Genomic DNA, 18,445 nt, shown 5'->3' on the forward strand with positions numbered 1-18,445 from the left:
CACCATAGTAATAGGAGGACTTGTTTTTTGTTGAACAATCTGTATTTTGACTGACACCATTCATTTAACATACTATGTACTGAAATGGGAAACATTTTATTTTGCAGTAAATGGAGCTGTGTTTTTGGCAAGGCAAACTGGTGATTTTATTGATACTAATTTGGGGTAACTACAATGTTTTGATGCTTTAATGAATTTGTGGGGGTGGGTATGCTGACCAAAACACAATTCTGGCCACCACCCCTCTTTATGGCGTTTATCGTATGATTTATTTCATTTTATAGTTTAATAAGCTGGACAATAAAGGACACAGCGATTCAAATATACCGTACTTATTTTTTTTTATTTTCAATGGGAGGACAATAGTGATTTTAATTTTTTTATTTAATAATTCATTTTTTTCAGTAATGCACTAGATAGTGAAAATTGTGGTCTCATATGAGTAAGTACCGCATGAATTTACAGGCGTACCAAGATGGCAGAAGCCCAGCTGCCAAGGTAACCATTGGTGCAGCACAATGGCATTGCGAGTTTCCTAGGGAAGCAAGTATGTGTGCCCTGGAAACTGCTCCAGAAATGGACCCCAGCATCTAGATGGTGAACCGCAAGAGTCAGAGCTCAGCTCCAGCTACTGCTATTAGAGACAGATGTCAGCTATGCAACATAGCGGCCATCGCTGTGTTTGGAGAGAGCTCAGTTCCTGAACCCTCTACACACATGGTGACTCTAGCACCTACACAACATTTTAAACTTAGCAGTAAAATCAATATGAAGGTCCTCTCTAAGCATGGCTGTCAGATGAACAACTACTCTCAACAAAATCAACTGTAAAAGTGGAAAATAAGCAGGAAAACATGTGTAAGAGAGAGTCTTCTTACCTGGCTGCTACATCAGTGGCAATTAGAATCTTGTAAACGCTGGACTTGAATTTTGCAAGGGCAGCAAATCTCTCTTTCTATGGCGAAAACACAAAGGCAGTCAGGTCAGAAGCTGGACACCTATGCCAGAGAAGACCGCTCACTCTTATATGACCTTGAGATCAGACCGGGACAGTAGATGTCTTTTTGCGTTCCTTTCCGGTCGGCGGGCATGTCAAAAAGCCTCTAGCGGACGAATCCACATACAACGCATGTCCACGCGTTCCCAATGTTAAAGATAGGTACGCAGGATGCATACAGAAGTAGGGGGAGCTTAAGAGAGGATGGACGCAGCCATACACAGACCAGCCACACGCAAGTGTGAAACCAGCCGAACACTCTTATTCACAGAACAGAACAGGTAAAAACAGAAGAATACTAGAATACTGCTGCTCATGGCGTTCTCATTGGTCACAGTTGCTCCAACAGTAAACCTTCAATTAGCCGCTAACATATGACTGGAAAATCAGGCGGTCAATCCTGTATAATCAAGATTCTCTTTTCAATTCTTGAAGTTGTAAGTTTGCAAACCCTTACCTGCTTCATCATGGAGTGCAAAGCTACAGAAGGAAAACTGAACTCACGGAGCATCATATTGAGGACTTGGCAGTTCCTGAAATATATATATATATATATATATAAAAAAAGAATATTTAAGACTGAGCTACACTGCGGTCCCAATGTCTACTTTTTTGGTTCTACTTTCATAAATTAAATGACAAGATAAAAAAAACTAAGAAATCGTGCTTTGCTTCCTCACTGTGAAGGAACTTTAATGCAGAAACTCACAGAGATAGTTGATATTCTACCTTTTACTGCTACAAGAAAATTCTTTGCAAGTATTTTCGCTTTCTATGCCTCAGAGGGAATCTGTCACTAGAGTTTTGCTAGCCCATCCAAGAGCAGCATGATGTAGGGGTAGAAACTTGGATTCCAGTGATGTTACTTACTGGGCTGCTTGCTGTGATTTTGATAAAGTCACTGTTTTATCTACTGCAGATCTACCAGTTCTGTGAGTGCAGAGCCCACACCCCTGATCGCCAGATTTCTGTGTACACTCTGCATAGGCAGAAAGGTTTACAAGCCTTTTAGTGATTGTTTTATCATCAGGATATCACTAGAGGACTTGTGGTCCTCCATAATAATGAGCTCTGTATAACCCCGTCCCACCACTGTGTCAGCTTTCTGCCTATGCACAGTGTACACAAATCTGGCAATCAGGGTTGTGGGCGGAGTTACACAAAATAACAGCAAGCAGCCCTGTAAGTGACATTGCTGGAATAAGGGTCTTTGTCTATACATTATACTGTGTTCAGATTAGGTGGCAAAAACCTGGTGACAGTTATGGTGATTTGTAAATCCTTTTCTTCTGTGTGACATATGCACTCAATATTCTACCAGTAAATGCCAATAATAAAGCCATAATATTCAACTAAATGTATCAGAACTTACTTGCAAGTGCTGGTGAAGATCATAATGGACCAGTCTTCATGGTCATCCTGGAACGTCTGGATCAAATGCACCAAATAAGCATCTTTCACTTTCTCAGGTACCAAGATAAATCTCTGATCTAACTGCTCCACTGTGCGCACCCTGAAGAAAAACAGGTGTTACCCAGGTAATTGTAGACCATGACATTTCCTCCTAAATTTCAGTGCAGATTTAAGACATTGCCATCTCCCGGCATGCAAAGTGCTAAATCAGCACACACAATCTGTGAAGTATATATTCAGCTCCTTACTCTGAGGTGGATTCCCAGAAGAAAGGCTTGTTCATTGCAATGGATTTTAACTCCTGCAGGGTGTCAGTCAAGGTGGCGCTGAAGAGAAGTGTCTGCCTTTGGGCAGGAATTCCTCCAAGGATCACCTGCAAGTCTTTAGTGAAATCAGTACAACCCTGTTCCAAAAGACGGTCAGCTTCATCCAGAACCTAGGGGTTGAAAATTGGGAGCGAGACTTCAAGACCATGAATAATGTGCCTGCAGCCAGGTTGCCCTTCCCTACAGGCAGCACAGGGACACTACATTTATTGAGATGCAGACATGTTGGAAAGTCTGGTTACTAGTGATACACTGCATTTTCAACACAATTGTCGGACAACTCATCCCTGGCATGCAGTCTCAGATTTCTTAAAGGGGTCGTCCCACAAACAAAGTACATTTTAAACAATAAATATAAATATGAATAATTTCCACAATTAGAGGTGTTAAAAAATGCTCCTGTGCAGAGATAAATTTTGTTTGACCGTACAGGAGCAGGATCTAAACATTATTGACCAGGGGAGGACGCAAAAGAAAATGTATACAGACATGACAGTAGGGGACTACAGCTGATTCTTTCCGTGAGGTATAACTTCCCTGCCTGTTATCACTGGAGTGAGTATTTCTGCCACGTCTCCAGCAGTCTGAGCTCATCATCAATTAAGTCAGTCAGTGACACACAATGGGGGAAATAAGTATTTGATCCCTTGCTGATTTTGTAACTTCCCCACTGACAAAGACATGAACAGTCTGTAATTTTAAGGGTAGGTTACTTTTAACATTGAGAGATAGACTATCAAAAATAAAAGCCAGAAAATCACAATGTATAAATTATATAAATGTATTTGCATTTGGCAGTGAGAAATAAGTATTTGATCCCTCTGGCAAACAAGACTCAATACTTGGTGGCAAAACCCTTGTTGGCAATCACAGTAGTCAGACTTTTTTGTAGTTGATGATGAGGATTGCGCACATGTCAGGAGGAATTTTGGTCCACTCCTCTTTGCAGATCATCTCTAAATCATTAAGATTTTGAGGCTGTCACTTTGCAACTCGGAGCTTCAACTCCCTCCATAAGTTTTCTATGGGACTACAATCTGGAGACTGGCTAGGCCACTCCATGACCTTAATCTGCTTCTTTTGAGCCTCTCCTTTGTTGCATTGGCTGCATGCTTTGGGTCATTGTCTTGCTGGAAGACCCAGCCACGACCCATTTTTAATGTCCTGGTGGAGGGTAAGAGGTTGTCACTCAGGATTTTACGGTACATGGCTCCATCCATTCTCCCATTGATGTGGTGAAGTAGTCCTGTACCCTTAGCAGAGAAACACTCCCAAAACATAATGTTTCCACCTCCATGCTTGACTGTGGGGACTGTTCTTTGGGTCATTGGCAGCATTTCTCTTCCTCCAAACACGGCGAGTAGATTTAATGCCAAAAGATCTCAATTTTTGTCTGAATAAGAATCATCCAGGTGTTCATTGCGAACTTCAGACGGGTCTGCACATGCGCCTTCTTGAGCAGGGGGACCTTGCAGGCACTGCAGGATTTTAAACCTTTACGGCGTAATGTGTTACCAATGGTTTTCTTAGTGACTGTGGTCCCGGCTGCCTTGAGATTATTAACAAGTTCCCACCGTGTAGTTTTAGGCTGGTTTCTCACCTTCCTCATGATCAAGGACACCGAATGAGGTGAGATTTTGCATGGTGCCCCAGATCAAAGTCAATTGACAGTCATTTGCATTTGTTCCATTTTCTTACTATTGCACCAATAGTTGTCTCCATCTAACCTAGTGCCTTACTTATGGTTTTGTAGCCCATTCCAGCTTTGTGCAGGTCTATGATCTTGCCCCTGACATCCTTAGGTCTTGCCCATGTTGTAGAGGTTAGAGTCTGACTCATTAATTGAGTCTGTGGACAGGAGTATTTTATAAAGGTGACTATGTAAGACAGCTGTCTTTAATGCAGGTAATGAGTTGGTTAGGAGCGTCTAACTGGTCTGTAGAAGCCAGAACTCTTAATGGTTGGTAGGGGATCAAATTCTTATTTCTCACTGCAAAATGCAAATAAATTTATATAATTTATACAATGTGATTTTCTGGATTTTATTTTTGATATTCTATCACTCTGTTAAAATTAACCTACCCTTAAAATTATCGCCTGTTCATGTCTTTGTCAGTGGGCAAACTTACAAAATCAGCAAGGGATCAAATACTTATTTCCTTCACTGTACGTGCTCAGCGGCAACAGAAGCTCCTACTTCATTAAATTGATTTATGAGCTAGTGGGCAAAAACACTCGCTCATGTGATAAAACAGGCAGATTAATGTTTTACAGCACAGAAAGCAGCAGCTGCAAGACACTGCCATGTCATTGGCATAATCACTTATTCTCTCTTGTCTGGTCAGGAATTACATGTGCCAACCATGTGCCTGGATGGTCAAACAAACCCATTACACAGAACAAAGCAAATGCACATTTCGGAGATAATCTCAGCCTTCTGAAATGTATTATTATTCCAAAATCTATTGATACATTTTTTGCATGGGACAACCTTATCTCAATCATAACTTCAGTAGTGGTATGGTGAGCCCTGCTCCATCTCTCACAACTATGATAAAGAAGTTGTCCACTTCTAGGACAACGCCTTCTCATACCTCGCACTTGGCCCGATAAAAAAAAAAAGTTTGTACTCCCCTCCCATGCTGGTGCCTTTCCCGCAGTGTTGGCACTTTTTCTCCCTGGGACTCCCGTGCTGTTGTTGTGACACCGGCACCCATTCAGCGCTGGCGGTACTGTACACACCTCGTGTCGAACTGAACAGGAAGAGGAACTCAGAGATCAGCTGCAGCCCGAACTTTCACTTCATATTCAATATGTATGAAGGTGGAGACAGTGTCACAACAACCGCACGAGCGACCCGAACCGCGAGAGTTGACACCGCTGGAACGGGAAGAGAGTATAGACTTTTAATATTTTATGGGACCAAACATTTAGATCAAGAAGAGGTTGGCCAAGTAGTGGACAACCCCTTTTACTTTTAACCATATATTTTAATGAATGTTTTTATTAGCATTTTTTGTATTACAAAAATATAACAATTTAAAAGAGGAAGATGAGCAATAAATTGTTGATTTGACTAAAGAAAAACTGTTCTATACATAATCCTTATGATAAAAGTCAATGTGGCAATATAAATTGCTGTGCAATAGATTAATGAACAACAAAGTAAACTTTAACAGTGGTTTTAAATATATACATATTTACTCTTTTTTTTTAAATTATTTTTCAATGTTAAAGAACCTGAAAAAAAAAATAAAAAAATTGCTTTAGGTACTTATTTTCTTGCCATAGCCTATTTCTATGTGCGCCATCTTACCAAGAATCTAATCCTTTTGATGCTGAAAGTATTTGAACTACGCATGTGGTCAGCTAAACGGCCAGGAGTCGCTATAACAATATGAGGCTTTCTGGTCAGCTCCAAAGCTTGGGCAATCATATCTATACAGAAAAATATTAGTGTGAGCACATACTGAAAGCAATATATGGCATTGTTATAGAATTAGCAGTCACAGACCCCGACCTGGAGATACGTACCCATTCCACCAACAATTATACAGTCCTTCAGGCCCAGCGGCTTCCCGAGAACCCGAAACTGTTCAGCAATCTGATATGCCAGTTCACTGTACAGAAAAACCATGGTGGTTAACATGTACTATTTTAAGAAGCTCACTATACATTTGTTATCCATGGTATGTTTTAGGCACCAAGAAGAAACTATGATGTTTCAAATTGTGGCTAATAACGTAGATAGTACAATAAAAGGGAGGACTAGACAGAAGTAACATTTAAAAAGGTAGGACATGAAGAAATATCATGCCATATAAACAGGCTTATGTTGGGTAAGCAGTCTCACAGCAGGGTATCCAAAACTATATCTGCCATTTTAAAGGGAATCTGTCACCACATTTGACCTATGTAAACTATTAACCCCTTTCCAACATGCGCCGTACATGTACTGCTCTGCGAGAGCTTCGTTCTCGCAAACTAAAGTACAGGTACGGCGCACCGATTGTGTTGTCTCACGCTGAACGTAGCGGCAATCGCACAGAGCTGACACCCCGCAGAAACACGCATGATCGGTGTTAGCACCAATCACGGGCATTTAACCCCTCTGATGCCGATGTCAATAGTGACAGCAACAGAGGAGCCCCCTCTCTGCGTGCTTCCATCAGGACAACGCGATGTGATCGCGTAGTCCTGATGGTCTCCGTGGCGACCCCCAGCAGCAAGATGGCCATGGGGTCCTTCAGGGAAGGTGGTTTCACAGTGCCTGCACAGTGTAGGACCTGAGACACCTCCTTCCCTGCCTGTCAGTTGCTGCTCCGATATTCTGCAGGGCAGATGTATTACAGAACATCAGATCAGCGATCTGATGACATACAGTAATGTCCCATCCAGGGACAACGTAAAAAAGTAAAAAAATTAAAAAAAAATATTAGAAAGTGTAATATTTAAAAAAATCCCCAAATAAAAAAAACAAGAGTCAAATATTTTTCCAATAAATACATTTATGTAAACAAAAAATAAACAATAAACGTGCACATATTTGGTATCGCCACGTCCCTAACGACCCGCTCTATAAAACTGTCCCACTAGTTACCGTATATACTCGAGTATAAGCAGAGACCCCTAATTTTGCCACAAAAAACAGGGAAAACTTAATGACTCGAGTATAAGCCTAGGGTGGAAAATGCAGCAGCTACCAGTAAATGTCAAAAGTAAAAATAGATACCAATAAAAGTAAAATTAATTGAGACATCAGTAGGTTAAGTGTTTTTGAATATCCATATTAAATTAGGAGCCCCATATAATGCTCCATACAGTTCATGATGGGCCCCATAAGATGCTCCATATTAAAATATGCCCCATATAATGCTGCACAAATGCGGATTATGGCCCCATAAGATGCTCCATAGAGACATTTGCCCCATATAATGCGGCACAAATGCTGATTATGGCCCCATAAGATGCTCCATAGAGATATTTGCCCCATATACTGCGGCACAAATGCTGATTATGGCCCCATAAGATGCTCCATAGAAATATGAGCCACGTATAATACTGCACAAATGCTGATTATGGCCCCATAAGATGCTCCATAGAGATATTTGCCCCGTATAATGCTGCACAAATGCTGATTATGGCCCCATAAGATGCTCCATAGAAATATGAGCCATGTATAATGCTGCATAAATGCTGATTATGGCCCCATAAGATGCTCCATAGAGATATTTGCCCCATATACTGCGGCACAAATGCTGATTATGGCCCCATAAGATGCTCCATAGAAATATGAGCCACGTATAATACTGCACAAATGCTGATTATGGCCCCATAAGATGCTCCATAGAGATATTTGCCCCGTATAATGCTGCACAAATGCTGATTATGGCCCCATAAGATGCTCCATAGAAATATGAGCCATGTATAATGCTGCATAAATGCTGATTATGGCCCCATAAGATGCTCCATAGAGATATTTGCCCCATATACTGCGGCACAAATGCTGATTATGGCCCCATAAGATGCTCCATAGAAATATGAGCCACGTATAATACTGCACAAATGCTGATTATGGCCCCATAAGATGCTCCATAGAGATATTTGCCCCGTATAATGCTGCACAAATGCTGATTATGGCCCCATAAGATGCTCCATAGAAATATGAGCCATGTATAATGCTGCATAAATGCTGATTATGGCCCCATAAGATGCTCCATAGAGATATTTGCCCCATATAATGCGGCACAAATGCTGATTATGGCCCCATAAGATGCTCCATAGAAATATGAGCCACGTATAATACTGCACAAATGCTGATTATGGCCCCATAAGATGCTCCATAGAGATATTTGCCCCGTATAATGCTGCACAAATGCTGATTATGGCCCCATAAGATGCTCCATAGAAATATGAGCCATGTATAATGCTGCATAAATGCTGATTATGGCCCCATAAGATGCTCCATAGAGATATTTGCCCCATATAATGCGGCACAAATGCTGATTATGGCCCCATAAGATGCTCCATAGAGATATTTGCCCCATATAATGCGGCACAAATGCTGATTATGGCCCCATAAGATGCTCCATAGAAATATGAGCCACGTATAATGCGGCACAAATGCTGATTATGGCCCCATAAGATGCTCCATAGAGATATTTGCCCCGTATAATGCTGCACAAATGCTGATTATGGCCCCATAAGATGCTCCATAGAAATATGAGCCATGTATAATGCTGCATAAATGCTGATTATGGCCCCATAAGATGCTCCATAGAAATAGATGTGTCATGGTTACCAGTGTGATGTAAAACAAAAAGTTATAGAAGGGCTGCTCACTGTTTGAAAGTGGTGCTCTGGAGAAAAAACATATAAATATCAAAAAATAACTACGGCACACTGAAGGTTCCAAATGAATTATAGAGTTTATTAAATTCTTCTGAATTTTCAATATTTCAAATTTTTCAAAGATTTTTCCAAAGTAAATTCCGCATACGGTAACAAAACAGGATGAATGAATCAGGTATCAAATTCAACGTTTCGGCTTACTATGAGCCTTTATCAAGATATACCTGTATCTTATAAGAAGAAAGTATCCGAATGATCAATGTCCGTAGTGCGGTTACCATGGTGCACTGTGTCATGGTTACCATGGTGCACTGTGTCATGGTTACCATGGTGCACTGTGTCATGGTTACCATGGTGCACTGTGTCATGGTTACCATGGTGCAGTGTCATCCTTACCATGGTGCACTGTGTCATGGTTACCATGGTGCAGTGTCATCCTTACCATGGTGCAATGTGTCATCCTTACCATGGTGCACTGTGTCATGGTTACCATGGTGCACTGTGTCATGGTTACCATGGTGCACTGTGTCATGGTTACCATGGTGCAATGTGTCATCCTTACCATGGTGCAATGTGTCATCCTTACCATGGTGCAATGTGTCATCCTTACCATGGTGCACTGTGTCATGGTTACCATGTTGCACTGTGTCATGGTTACCATGGTGCACTGTGTCATGGTTACCATGGTGCAATGTCTCATGCTTACCATGGTGCAATGTCTCATGCTTACCATGGTGCAATGTCTCATGCTTACCATGGTGCAATGTCTCATGCTTACCATGGTGCAAGGTCTCATGCTTACCATGGTGCAATGTGTCATCCTTACCATGGTGCAATGTGTCATGGTTACCATGGTGCAATGTGTCATGCTTACCATGGTGCAATGTGTCATGCTTACCATGGTGCAATGTGTCATGCTTACCATGGTGCAATGTGTCATGGTTACCATGGTGCAATGTGTCATCCTTACCATAGTTACATAGTTACATAGTTATTAAGGTTGAAGGAAGACTTTAAGTCCATCTAGTTCAACCCATAGCCTAGCATGCCCTAACATGTTGATCCAGGGGAAGGCAAAAAAACCCCATGTGGTAAGAGTAAGCTCCATCATGGGGAAAAAAATTCCTTCCCGACCCCACATACGGCAATCAGACTAGTTCCCTGGATCAACGCCTTATCAAGGAATCTAATATATATACCCTGTAATATTATACTTTTCCAGAAAGGTATCCAGTCCCCTCTTAAATTGAAGCAATGAATCACTCATTACAACATCATATGGCAGAGAGTTCCATAGTCTCACTGCTCTTACAGTAAAGAATCCGCGTCTGTTATTATGCTTAAACCTTTTTTCCTCCAGACGTAGAGGATGCCCCCTTGTCCCTGTCAGCGGTCTATGATTAAAAAGATCAGCAGAAAGGTCTTTGTACTGTCCCCTCATATATTTATACATTAACATAAGATCACCCTTTAGTCTTCGTTTTTCCAAACTAAATAGCCCCAAGTGTAATAACCTATCTTGGTATGGCAGACCCCCCAGTCCTCTAATAACCTTGGTTGCTCTTCTCGGTACCCGCTCCAGTTCAGCTATGTCTTTCTTATACACCGGAGACCAGAACTGTGCACAGTATTCTAAGTGTGGTCGCACTAGTGACTTGTATAGAGGTAAAATTATGTTCTCCTCATGAGCATCTATGCCTCTTTTAATGCATCCCATTATTTTATTTGCCTTTGTAGCAGCTGCCTGACACTGGCCACTGAATATGAGTTTGTCATCCACCCATACACCCAGGTCTTTTTCATTGACGGTTTTGCCCAGAGTTTTAGAATTAAGCACATAGTTATACATCTTATTACTTCTACCCAAGTGCATGACCTTACATTTATCCCCATTAAAGCTCATTTGCTATTTATCAGCCCAAGCTTCTAGTTTACATAAATCAGCCTGTAATATAAAATTGTCCTCCCCTGTATTGATTACCCTGCAGAGTTTAGTGTCATCTGCAAATATTGAAATTCTACTCTGAATGCCCCCTACAAGGTCATTAATAAATATGTTAAAAAGAAGAGGGCCCAATACTGACCCCTATGGTACCCCACTACTAACCGTGACCCAGTCCGAGTGTGCTCCATTAATAACCACCCTTTGTTTCCTATCCCTGAGCCAACTCTCAACCCACTTGCACATATTTTCCCCTATCCCCATTATTCTCATTTTATGTATCAACCTTTTGTGTGGCACTGTATCAAAAGCTTTTGAAAAGTCCATATACACTACGTCCACTGGGTTCCCTTGGTCCAGACCGGAACTTACCTCTTCATAGAAGCTGATCAAATTAGTCTGACATGATCGGTCCCTAGTAAACCCGTGCTGATACTGGGTCATGAGGTTATTCCTCTTCAGATACTCCAGTATAGCATCCCTTAGAATGCCCTCCAGGATTTTACCCACAGTAGAGGTTAAGCTTACTGGCCTATAATTTCCGAGTTCAGTTTTTGTCCCCTTTTTGAATATTGGCACCACATTTGCTATACGCCAGTCCTGTGGTACAGACCCTGTTATTATGGACTCTTTAAAGATTAAAAATAATGGTCTATCAATGACTGTACTTAATTCCTGCAGTACTCGGGGGTGTATCCCATCCGGGCCCGGAGATTTGTCAATTTTTGTGCAATGTGCACCATGGTGCAATGTGTCATCCTTACCATGGTGCAATGTGTCATCCTTACCATGGTGCAATGTGTCATCCTTACCATGGTGCAATGTGTCATCCTTACCATGGTGCAATGTGTCATCCTTACCATGGTGCAATGTGTCATCCTTACCATGGTGCAAGGTGTCATCCTTACCATGGTGCAAGGTGTCATCCTTACCATGGTGCAAGGTGTCATGGTTACCATGGTGCAATGTGTCATCCTTACCATGGTGCAATGTGTCATCCTTACCATGGTGCAATGTGTCATGAGCAGTGTCACCTTAGTGTGATCCTATTCTCTCCATGTGAGAATTAGAGCACAGGTGTGGAGAAGACTGAGAACTTAATTTCTCCACATTCTCCTTTGTTTGAGTGGACATGTCGAACCGCACTTTGATGACATCTGAGTATAGTCGGATGCTTTACATGCACCCATACCCTTGTATGATAGCGCATGCTGCATATTTTTCCTCACGCTGAATAGGCATGAGAAAAAAAAAAGTGCTAGTCAGCACTGCCCACAGTATAACATTGGGCTAAAGCTATTCAATAAAACATTGGTTAGCACTCGGCCATGTTATACACTCATGTGAGAGCTTTTAGATCTCAGGATTTGTGCCGCTTGTCAAGTCAGTGCCAGGAGCGTGGTTACGGAAGTGGTATACACAGAGCAGTGCCTGAACCCGAACTGGTGCCGCCCCCAGAACTAAAATCCAAATAAAGCTAATTTCCTCCTGGCAGCGGGGCTTCAGTGCAGTCTACGCACAGTGTCAGAATGCTATTAACCTGCAGCTTGACCCCCATATCTGCAGGTTAATAGCGCTATTTTGCATGACAAGTTCCCATTAACCCCTTCAGGACTGACTTTTTTCATTCCGATTCTTCCACAAGAAATACCTTATTTATTTTACAGTCAATACAGTAATATGAGGACTTGCTTTTTTGCAGAATGAGTGATAGTTTTGAATTAGATTACCATTAAATGTACTGAAAAAAAAAAAAATATTCCAAGTGGGATGAAATGATGAAAAAAATGCAATTCTACAATTATTTTTTGTTTTTATGGCATTCGCTGTATATTAAAAATGACCTGATATGACATTGATGCGATTCTGCAGGTCAGTACGATTACAGGGATCGCAAACTTACATATCTTTGTGTTTAAGTGGTAAAGAAAAATATTTTTTTGCTCTGTGCCCCCATTTTCCAAGACCCATAACGTTGTTATTATTTACTCTGATCACTTTTTATAGCCAAAAGGAGAGCGCACACACTGAGCATGTGCAGAACGGACAACCAGTGCATGCTCAGTATAGCAGAGACTAGCCCAACACTAACAGAAATAAACACTTGAAATAGATCACTCTATAATGACTATATAGGAGTTTCACTTTTTGTATTGAAGATCTGAAATAAATTAACTTTTTCGTGATAATCTCATTTTGTGAGAAGCACCTGTACTTTACAAAGTTGAGTAAAATAAAAGTTTATTGAATTACTCAAGTTAAAAGCATAATATATGAATTCGCCAGTAGATGACACTATATAACAAAATGAATAGGTGGAAGGAATTAACATGTAAGTTGCTATCCCTGGAATGGAATGATCATCTAGTAATAAGCCCTATGATTTCCAATAGGAGTTGATAGCAAATCTAACGTCATATACCTGTTAGGAAGAAAACCACCTAGGAAACAAATTAAGGAAAGTTATGCACTTTACCCCTGTTATATAGTGCCATCTACTGGCTATTTGATATATTATGCTTTTAACTTGAGCCATTCAATAAAATTGTATTTTATTCAATTTTGTAAAATAATTAACTTGTTAATCTAACCATTGGTTCAGTGTGCACAATATGCTTACTTCATCTGCAATTTTCATGGTGCAGAACCTATATTACACCTGTAACATTGGTTTATCATGTTCTATTAGAGAGCAGAGATAGTTACTTTGGCACCCAGAGACCCATTAAGTGCTGGAGTCTGGGAAAGAGGGATATCATGGCATGGGAAAACTGGGTATTGTAGGAGAACGTACAACAAGGAGACTCGCGTCACTCCAATGCAGGACGTACAGTTATGCCCAATGTGCAAAGGGGCTATTAGAGCATCCCTAGAAAAAAAAAAGTGTACACAACACACTGGGTTACCGAGGCCAGTGTTAAAAATCATTGTCTAGTAAGGAGTGAGCAATCATTTATCTTCGTGCCAAAAATTCTAGTTCATAAAAAAAAAAATCAAGTGAATGATCTTACCGAGTAGGTGTGAGCACCAGGCAAAATATTCCAAAAGGATCCTCAGACAGCTTCTGGAGTATGGGCAGAACAAAAGCAGCAGTCTTCCCACTCCCAGTTTTAGCACAACCCATGCAGTCACGACCTATCCAAAAAAAAAACAAAAGTGGTTCAATAAGCCAATGCAGGTATGTGCTTCCATTTATATACAGAAGCTACAGTATAATTAGGGTCTTTAGAATATATTGAAACCATTCCTAGGCCAAATCTATGTATGCTTAATCCTTCAAGTGCAACTCTGTTAAGTGCGCATCAGAAATATACCAGAAATGTACCAGATGAGTAGAGGAGGAGAGCAGTCACCTCGCCTCCTATTTCAATAAATATTACACAAAAATACTCCCTCAAAATGTTTGTATATGCCCCCACAGTTGTTGCTCCTCTAGTCCTTAAAGAGGCTGTCTGGGCATAAGGCATTGATGACCTACATGCAGGAAACACTTTGGTTGGAGCTGCACTCATATTGTAAAGGTTTCTGGATATTGACTGCTACTGCTTCTCTGCACAAGAATCAGAGGTGTGCTACAGTAATGGCCATTATACCGTGACTAGTACGGCACCTAGCAGCCCAGTTCAAAGTATTGACATCTGGCTGATGCAAACAATTCCAGTTGCAAATCTTCATTCATTACATAGTGGAATTTGTTGAGAACAATAAAAAAATATTCAATGTAAAACAAAATTAATATTCCACGGAGGTCTGGATTTGGAAGGATACTCAAAATCAAAGTGGAAAATCAAATTACAGGCTGATCCATCGTCAGTGGAAATGCCTTAAGACAAGGAAATGATGCTCAGTAGTGTGTGTGGCCTCCACGTGCCTGTATGACCTCCCTACAATGCCTGGGCATGCTCCTGATGAGGCAGCGGATGGTCTCCTGAGGGAACTCCTCCCAGATCTGGATTTAAGCATCAGTCAACTCCTGGACAGTCTGTGGTGCAACGTGGCATTGGTGGATGGAACGAGACATGATGTGCTCAATTGGATTCAGGTCTGGGGAACGAGCAGGCCAGTCCATAGCATCAAAGCCTTCATCATGCAGGAACTGCTGACACACTCCAGCCTCATGAGGCCTAGCATTGTCATTCATTAGAAGGAACCCAGGGAACACAACCTGCATATAGTCTCACAATGGGTCTCAGGACCTCATCTTGGTACCTAATGGCAGTCAGGCTACCTCTGGCGAGCACATGGAGGGCTGTGTGGCCCTCCAAAGAAATGTCACCCCACACCATTACTGATCCACTGCCAAACTGGTCATGCTGGAGTATGTTTCAGGCAGCAGAACCTTCTCCATGATGTCTCCACACTTTGTCACATGTGCTCAGTATAAACCAGCTCTCATCCGTGAAGATCACAGGGCACCAATGTTGAATCTGCCAATCTTGGTGTTCTCTGGTAAATGCCAATTGCACTGCACAGTGTTGGGCTGTAATCACAACACCCACTTATGTACATTGGGCCCTCATACCACCCTCATGGAGTCTGTTTCTGACAGTCTGAGCAGATACATGGATGTTAGTGGCCTGCTGGAGGTCATTTTGCAGGGCTCTGGCAGTGCTCCTCCTGTTCCTCCTTGCACAAAGGAAGAGGTAGCGGTCCTGCTGCCGGGTTGTTGCCCTCCTACGGCCCCCTCCACATCTCCTGGTGTACTGGCCTGTCTCTTGGTAGTGCCTCCATCCTCTGGACACTATGCTGACAGACACAGCAAACCTTGCCACAGCTCGCATTGATGTGTCATCCTGGATGAGCTGCACTACCTGAGCAACTTCTGTGCATTGTAGACACATGCTACTGTACTTCAAGGTGCGAGAGCAATGACAAAATGAAAAAGTGACCAAAACAACAGCCAAAAAGGATGAGAACTGAGAAAATAGTCTGGTCACCCCCAGCAGCTTCACTACCTTATAGGTGTTGTCTTGCTAATTACCTATCATTTCTACCAGTTGTCTGTTCCATTTGCACAACAGCAGGAAAAAATGATTCACAATGAGTATTGCTTCATAACTGGACAGGTTGATTTCACAGAAGTGTGATTGACTTGGGCTTATATTGTGTTGTTAAAGTGTTCCCTTTATTTTTTTGAGCAGTAAATATATTTTACAAATAGATCATATAATATATACTGTATGTAAAGTTATATACTACAGCTTTAGGAGTATTGCGACTATGTATATATAATACATAGGTACAATGTGTATACTACAGGTACAGTATTTTTGTATGAATACACCGACTCCACTGGATGGGGGGGGGGTAGGGCCAGGGATCAGTCCCAGACTGAACTCAACTCTCTTTTTGTTTCCTCCCTCTACTAATGTACCTATGCCCGACATTGCCATTTCCGTGTGTGGTTCTACCATTACTCCCCAGCAACATGCCCGCTGTCTTGGGGTCATACTTGATTCATTCGATACTGCTGTGAAAAAACTGACAGGCGGCATTCTCACCTCCATCAGTAGAAGAGTCCTTGGAGGAGTGAACATGCCGTTCTGCACAGGCTGAAGGCAGGGAGAGGGCTCTATGTTTGCAGCCTGAGGAGAGCAGCCAGCCTGCGTAGAATCACAGTGCTGGCGTGTGAGCACTGCTGAGCTAAGCAGCATTGCTGTAGCTATCAAAGTGTTTAGCAATGCTCCTGTCTTGAGGATCATAATCACCCCACAGGCCAGAGTTTGACAAGTGTGCTCTAGACCTGCATTCTGCCATTGGCGCAGTCAACCACTCCATCCTGTCACAAATCCTGTCATTCCTTGGCATCACAAACTTGACCATTTCCTGAATATCCACATACCTCCCTAACCAGTCTCTTGGGATCTTGCAAGGCTCTGTCCTTGTACCCCTACTCTTTTTCATTTATACCATTGGCCTGGAACAACGCAAAGTCCCATGGCTTCTGATGTCATTCAGACGTCACCTCTCTGCTGCCCAGAATCCCAGACTGTCCATCAGCTATACGTCCTTCTCATGATGATTTCTAGAACTTTTTGGACAAAAATGAACTTAAAGGCAATTTCTGTGACTTTTTTCTTCCCTGAAACGAATAACTCATCAATTAGCTGCTTGTTCTGTCATGCAAAGATCTTTCTTGGAGGAGATTCTCCCACTTCCACTGACATATTTAAAACTGGGCAGTTCCTTCTCTTCAATGATGGCAAGTAATTCTGACTGAGAGCCTGCACTGGGTATCAGCGTCACTAGCAGATTTCTCACTACACTGCTCATGCAATGGCAATGCAAAAATCACAGGGCGCCGAGGCAGCAGGAAGCCAAGTGTCAATCAACATCACATCAGCAGTGATGCCTGTCAATGGAACGGAGGAGAATGAGCTGCTCTGTCAATGTGACGTCACAAAGTTGAAGAGGTGCCACCAGGGGATGGTTCTGTGACCGCGCTCAGCCGGGAGAGATCGGAGAATGGCAGAACAAGCAGGCAGTTAGCAACTACCTACCGAAGAGCTTAGCCCGCATAAAAGGAAAAAAAGGCCCAGGATAACCCCTTTATCCTCTTTCCTCCATCTCACTCAACCACCCATACCCATTTCGGTAAGTTACCCCACGCTTTCCCCATCTCATAATACTGCTATCTACTGGCTAACACGGTACCAAGATATATTTATTTCCTGTATGCTGCCTGGGTGTAACTTTTCCCACTGTTTTACCCTTCAAATCACAATTTTAAGTCTTTATCACCTCCAGCTCAAAAGAGTTTACAGAATCCGCACTTTCCTCAAACCAGAGAGCACAAAAATATAATATCCTCACTCTCTCTCACCCCAACTACAATATCCTTCTCTGTGGCCTGTAGAGGTCGCTGTAACACACGCACAATGGTCATTGATGCCTGTCTGCAGACTCCACCACCCTCCAGCATCCCCCTGTTCTGTCCCTTCTCGTGTCTCTCCCCATTAGGCCTCGTTCAGACTGCCGTGATGTTACTTGGAAAAACATCAGGGATTTGGATCCGATTATCGTCAGTGTCAGTTTTTCCACAAATGAACCAGATGACAACGCTTCCCCCATACCTTACAATGACGGGCAGCACACGGGTTGTACACTGATACATCTGTGATTCCTCAGGGACCGGTGGATGATTCTGATCAGTGCCTGCGATCACACATGGACACGGCTCCATGATTTTTATGGACGACTTGCTTCACAAACAACACATGAACATGGGAACAGTTCCATATTCTATAATGTGTTATGTTCTGTCTAAAAAAACGCAGAACAAGTGAATCCCAGACGTCTGAATGAGGCCTTAGGCTGCTAGGTTCCCCCCACTTTTCAGACCACCATATGCCCATTTGTAAAATACTGTATGGCTTATCCCCTTACAACAGGGAGCTGATCATAAACCTTATGACG

At 42.1% G+C, this 18,445-nt stretch overlaps 1 protein-coding gene across 1 annotated transcript in view; it reads right to left on the reverse strand.

Moving 5' to 3' along the window:
* Positions 1-18,445, reverse strand: part of DDX49 (DEAD-box helicase 49) — a 41,619-nt gene that overhangs the window by 22,869 nt on the left and 305 nt on the right. The window contains exons 2-8 of the mRNA XM_077252698.1: positions 14,041-14,164; positions 6,271-6,356; positions 6,053-6,174; positions 2,659-2,846; positions 2,370-2,510; positions 1,455-1,530; positions 879-955 (exon numbers count right to left, since the gene is read on the reverse strand). Coding sequence (XP_077108813.1) covers positions 879-955; positions 1,455-1,530; positions 2,370-2,510; positions 2,659-2,846; positions 6,053-6,174; positions 6,271-6,356; positions 14,041-14,164 — 814 coding nt within the window. The remainder of the gene's footprint in view (positions 1-878; positions 956-1,454; positions 1,531-2,369; positions 2,511-2,658; positions 2,847-6,052; positions 6,175-6,270; positions 6,357-14,040; positions 14,165-18,445) is intronic.

The sequence above is a fragment of the Ranitomeya variabilis genome, chromosome 1, assembly GCF_051348905.1.
Source record: "Ranitomeya variabilis isolate aRanVar5 chromosome 1, aRanVar5.hap1, whole genome shotgun sequence".
Taxonomy (NCBI): domain Eukaryota; kingdom Metazoa; phylum Chordata; class Amphibia; order Anura; family Dendrobatidae; genus Ranitomeya; species Ranitomeya variabilis.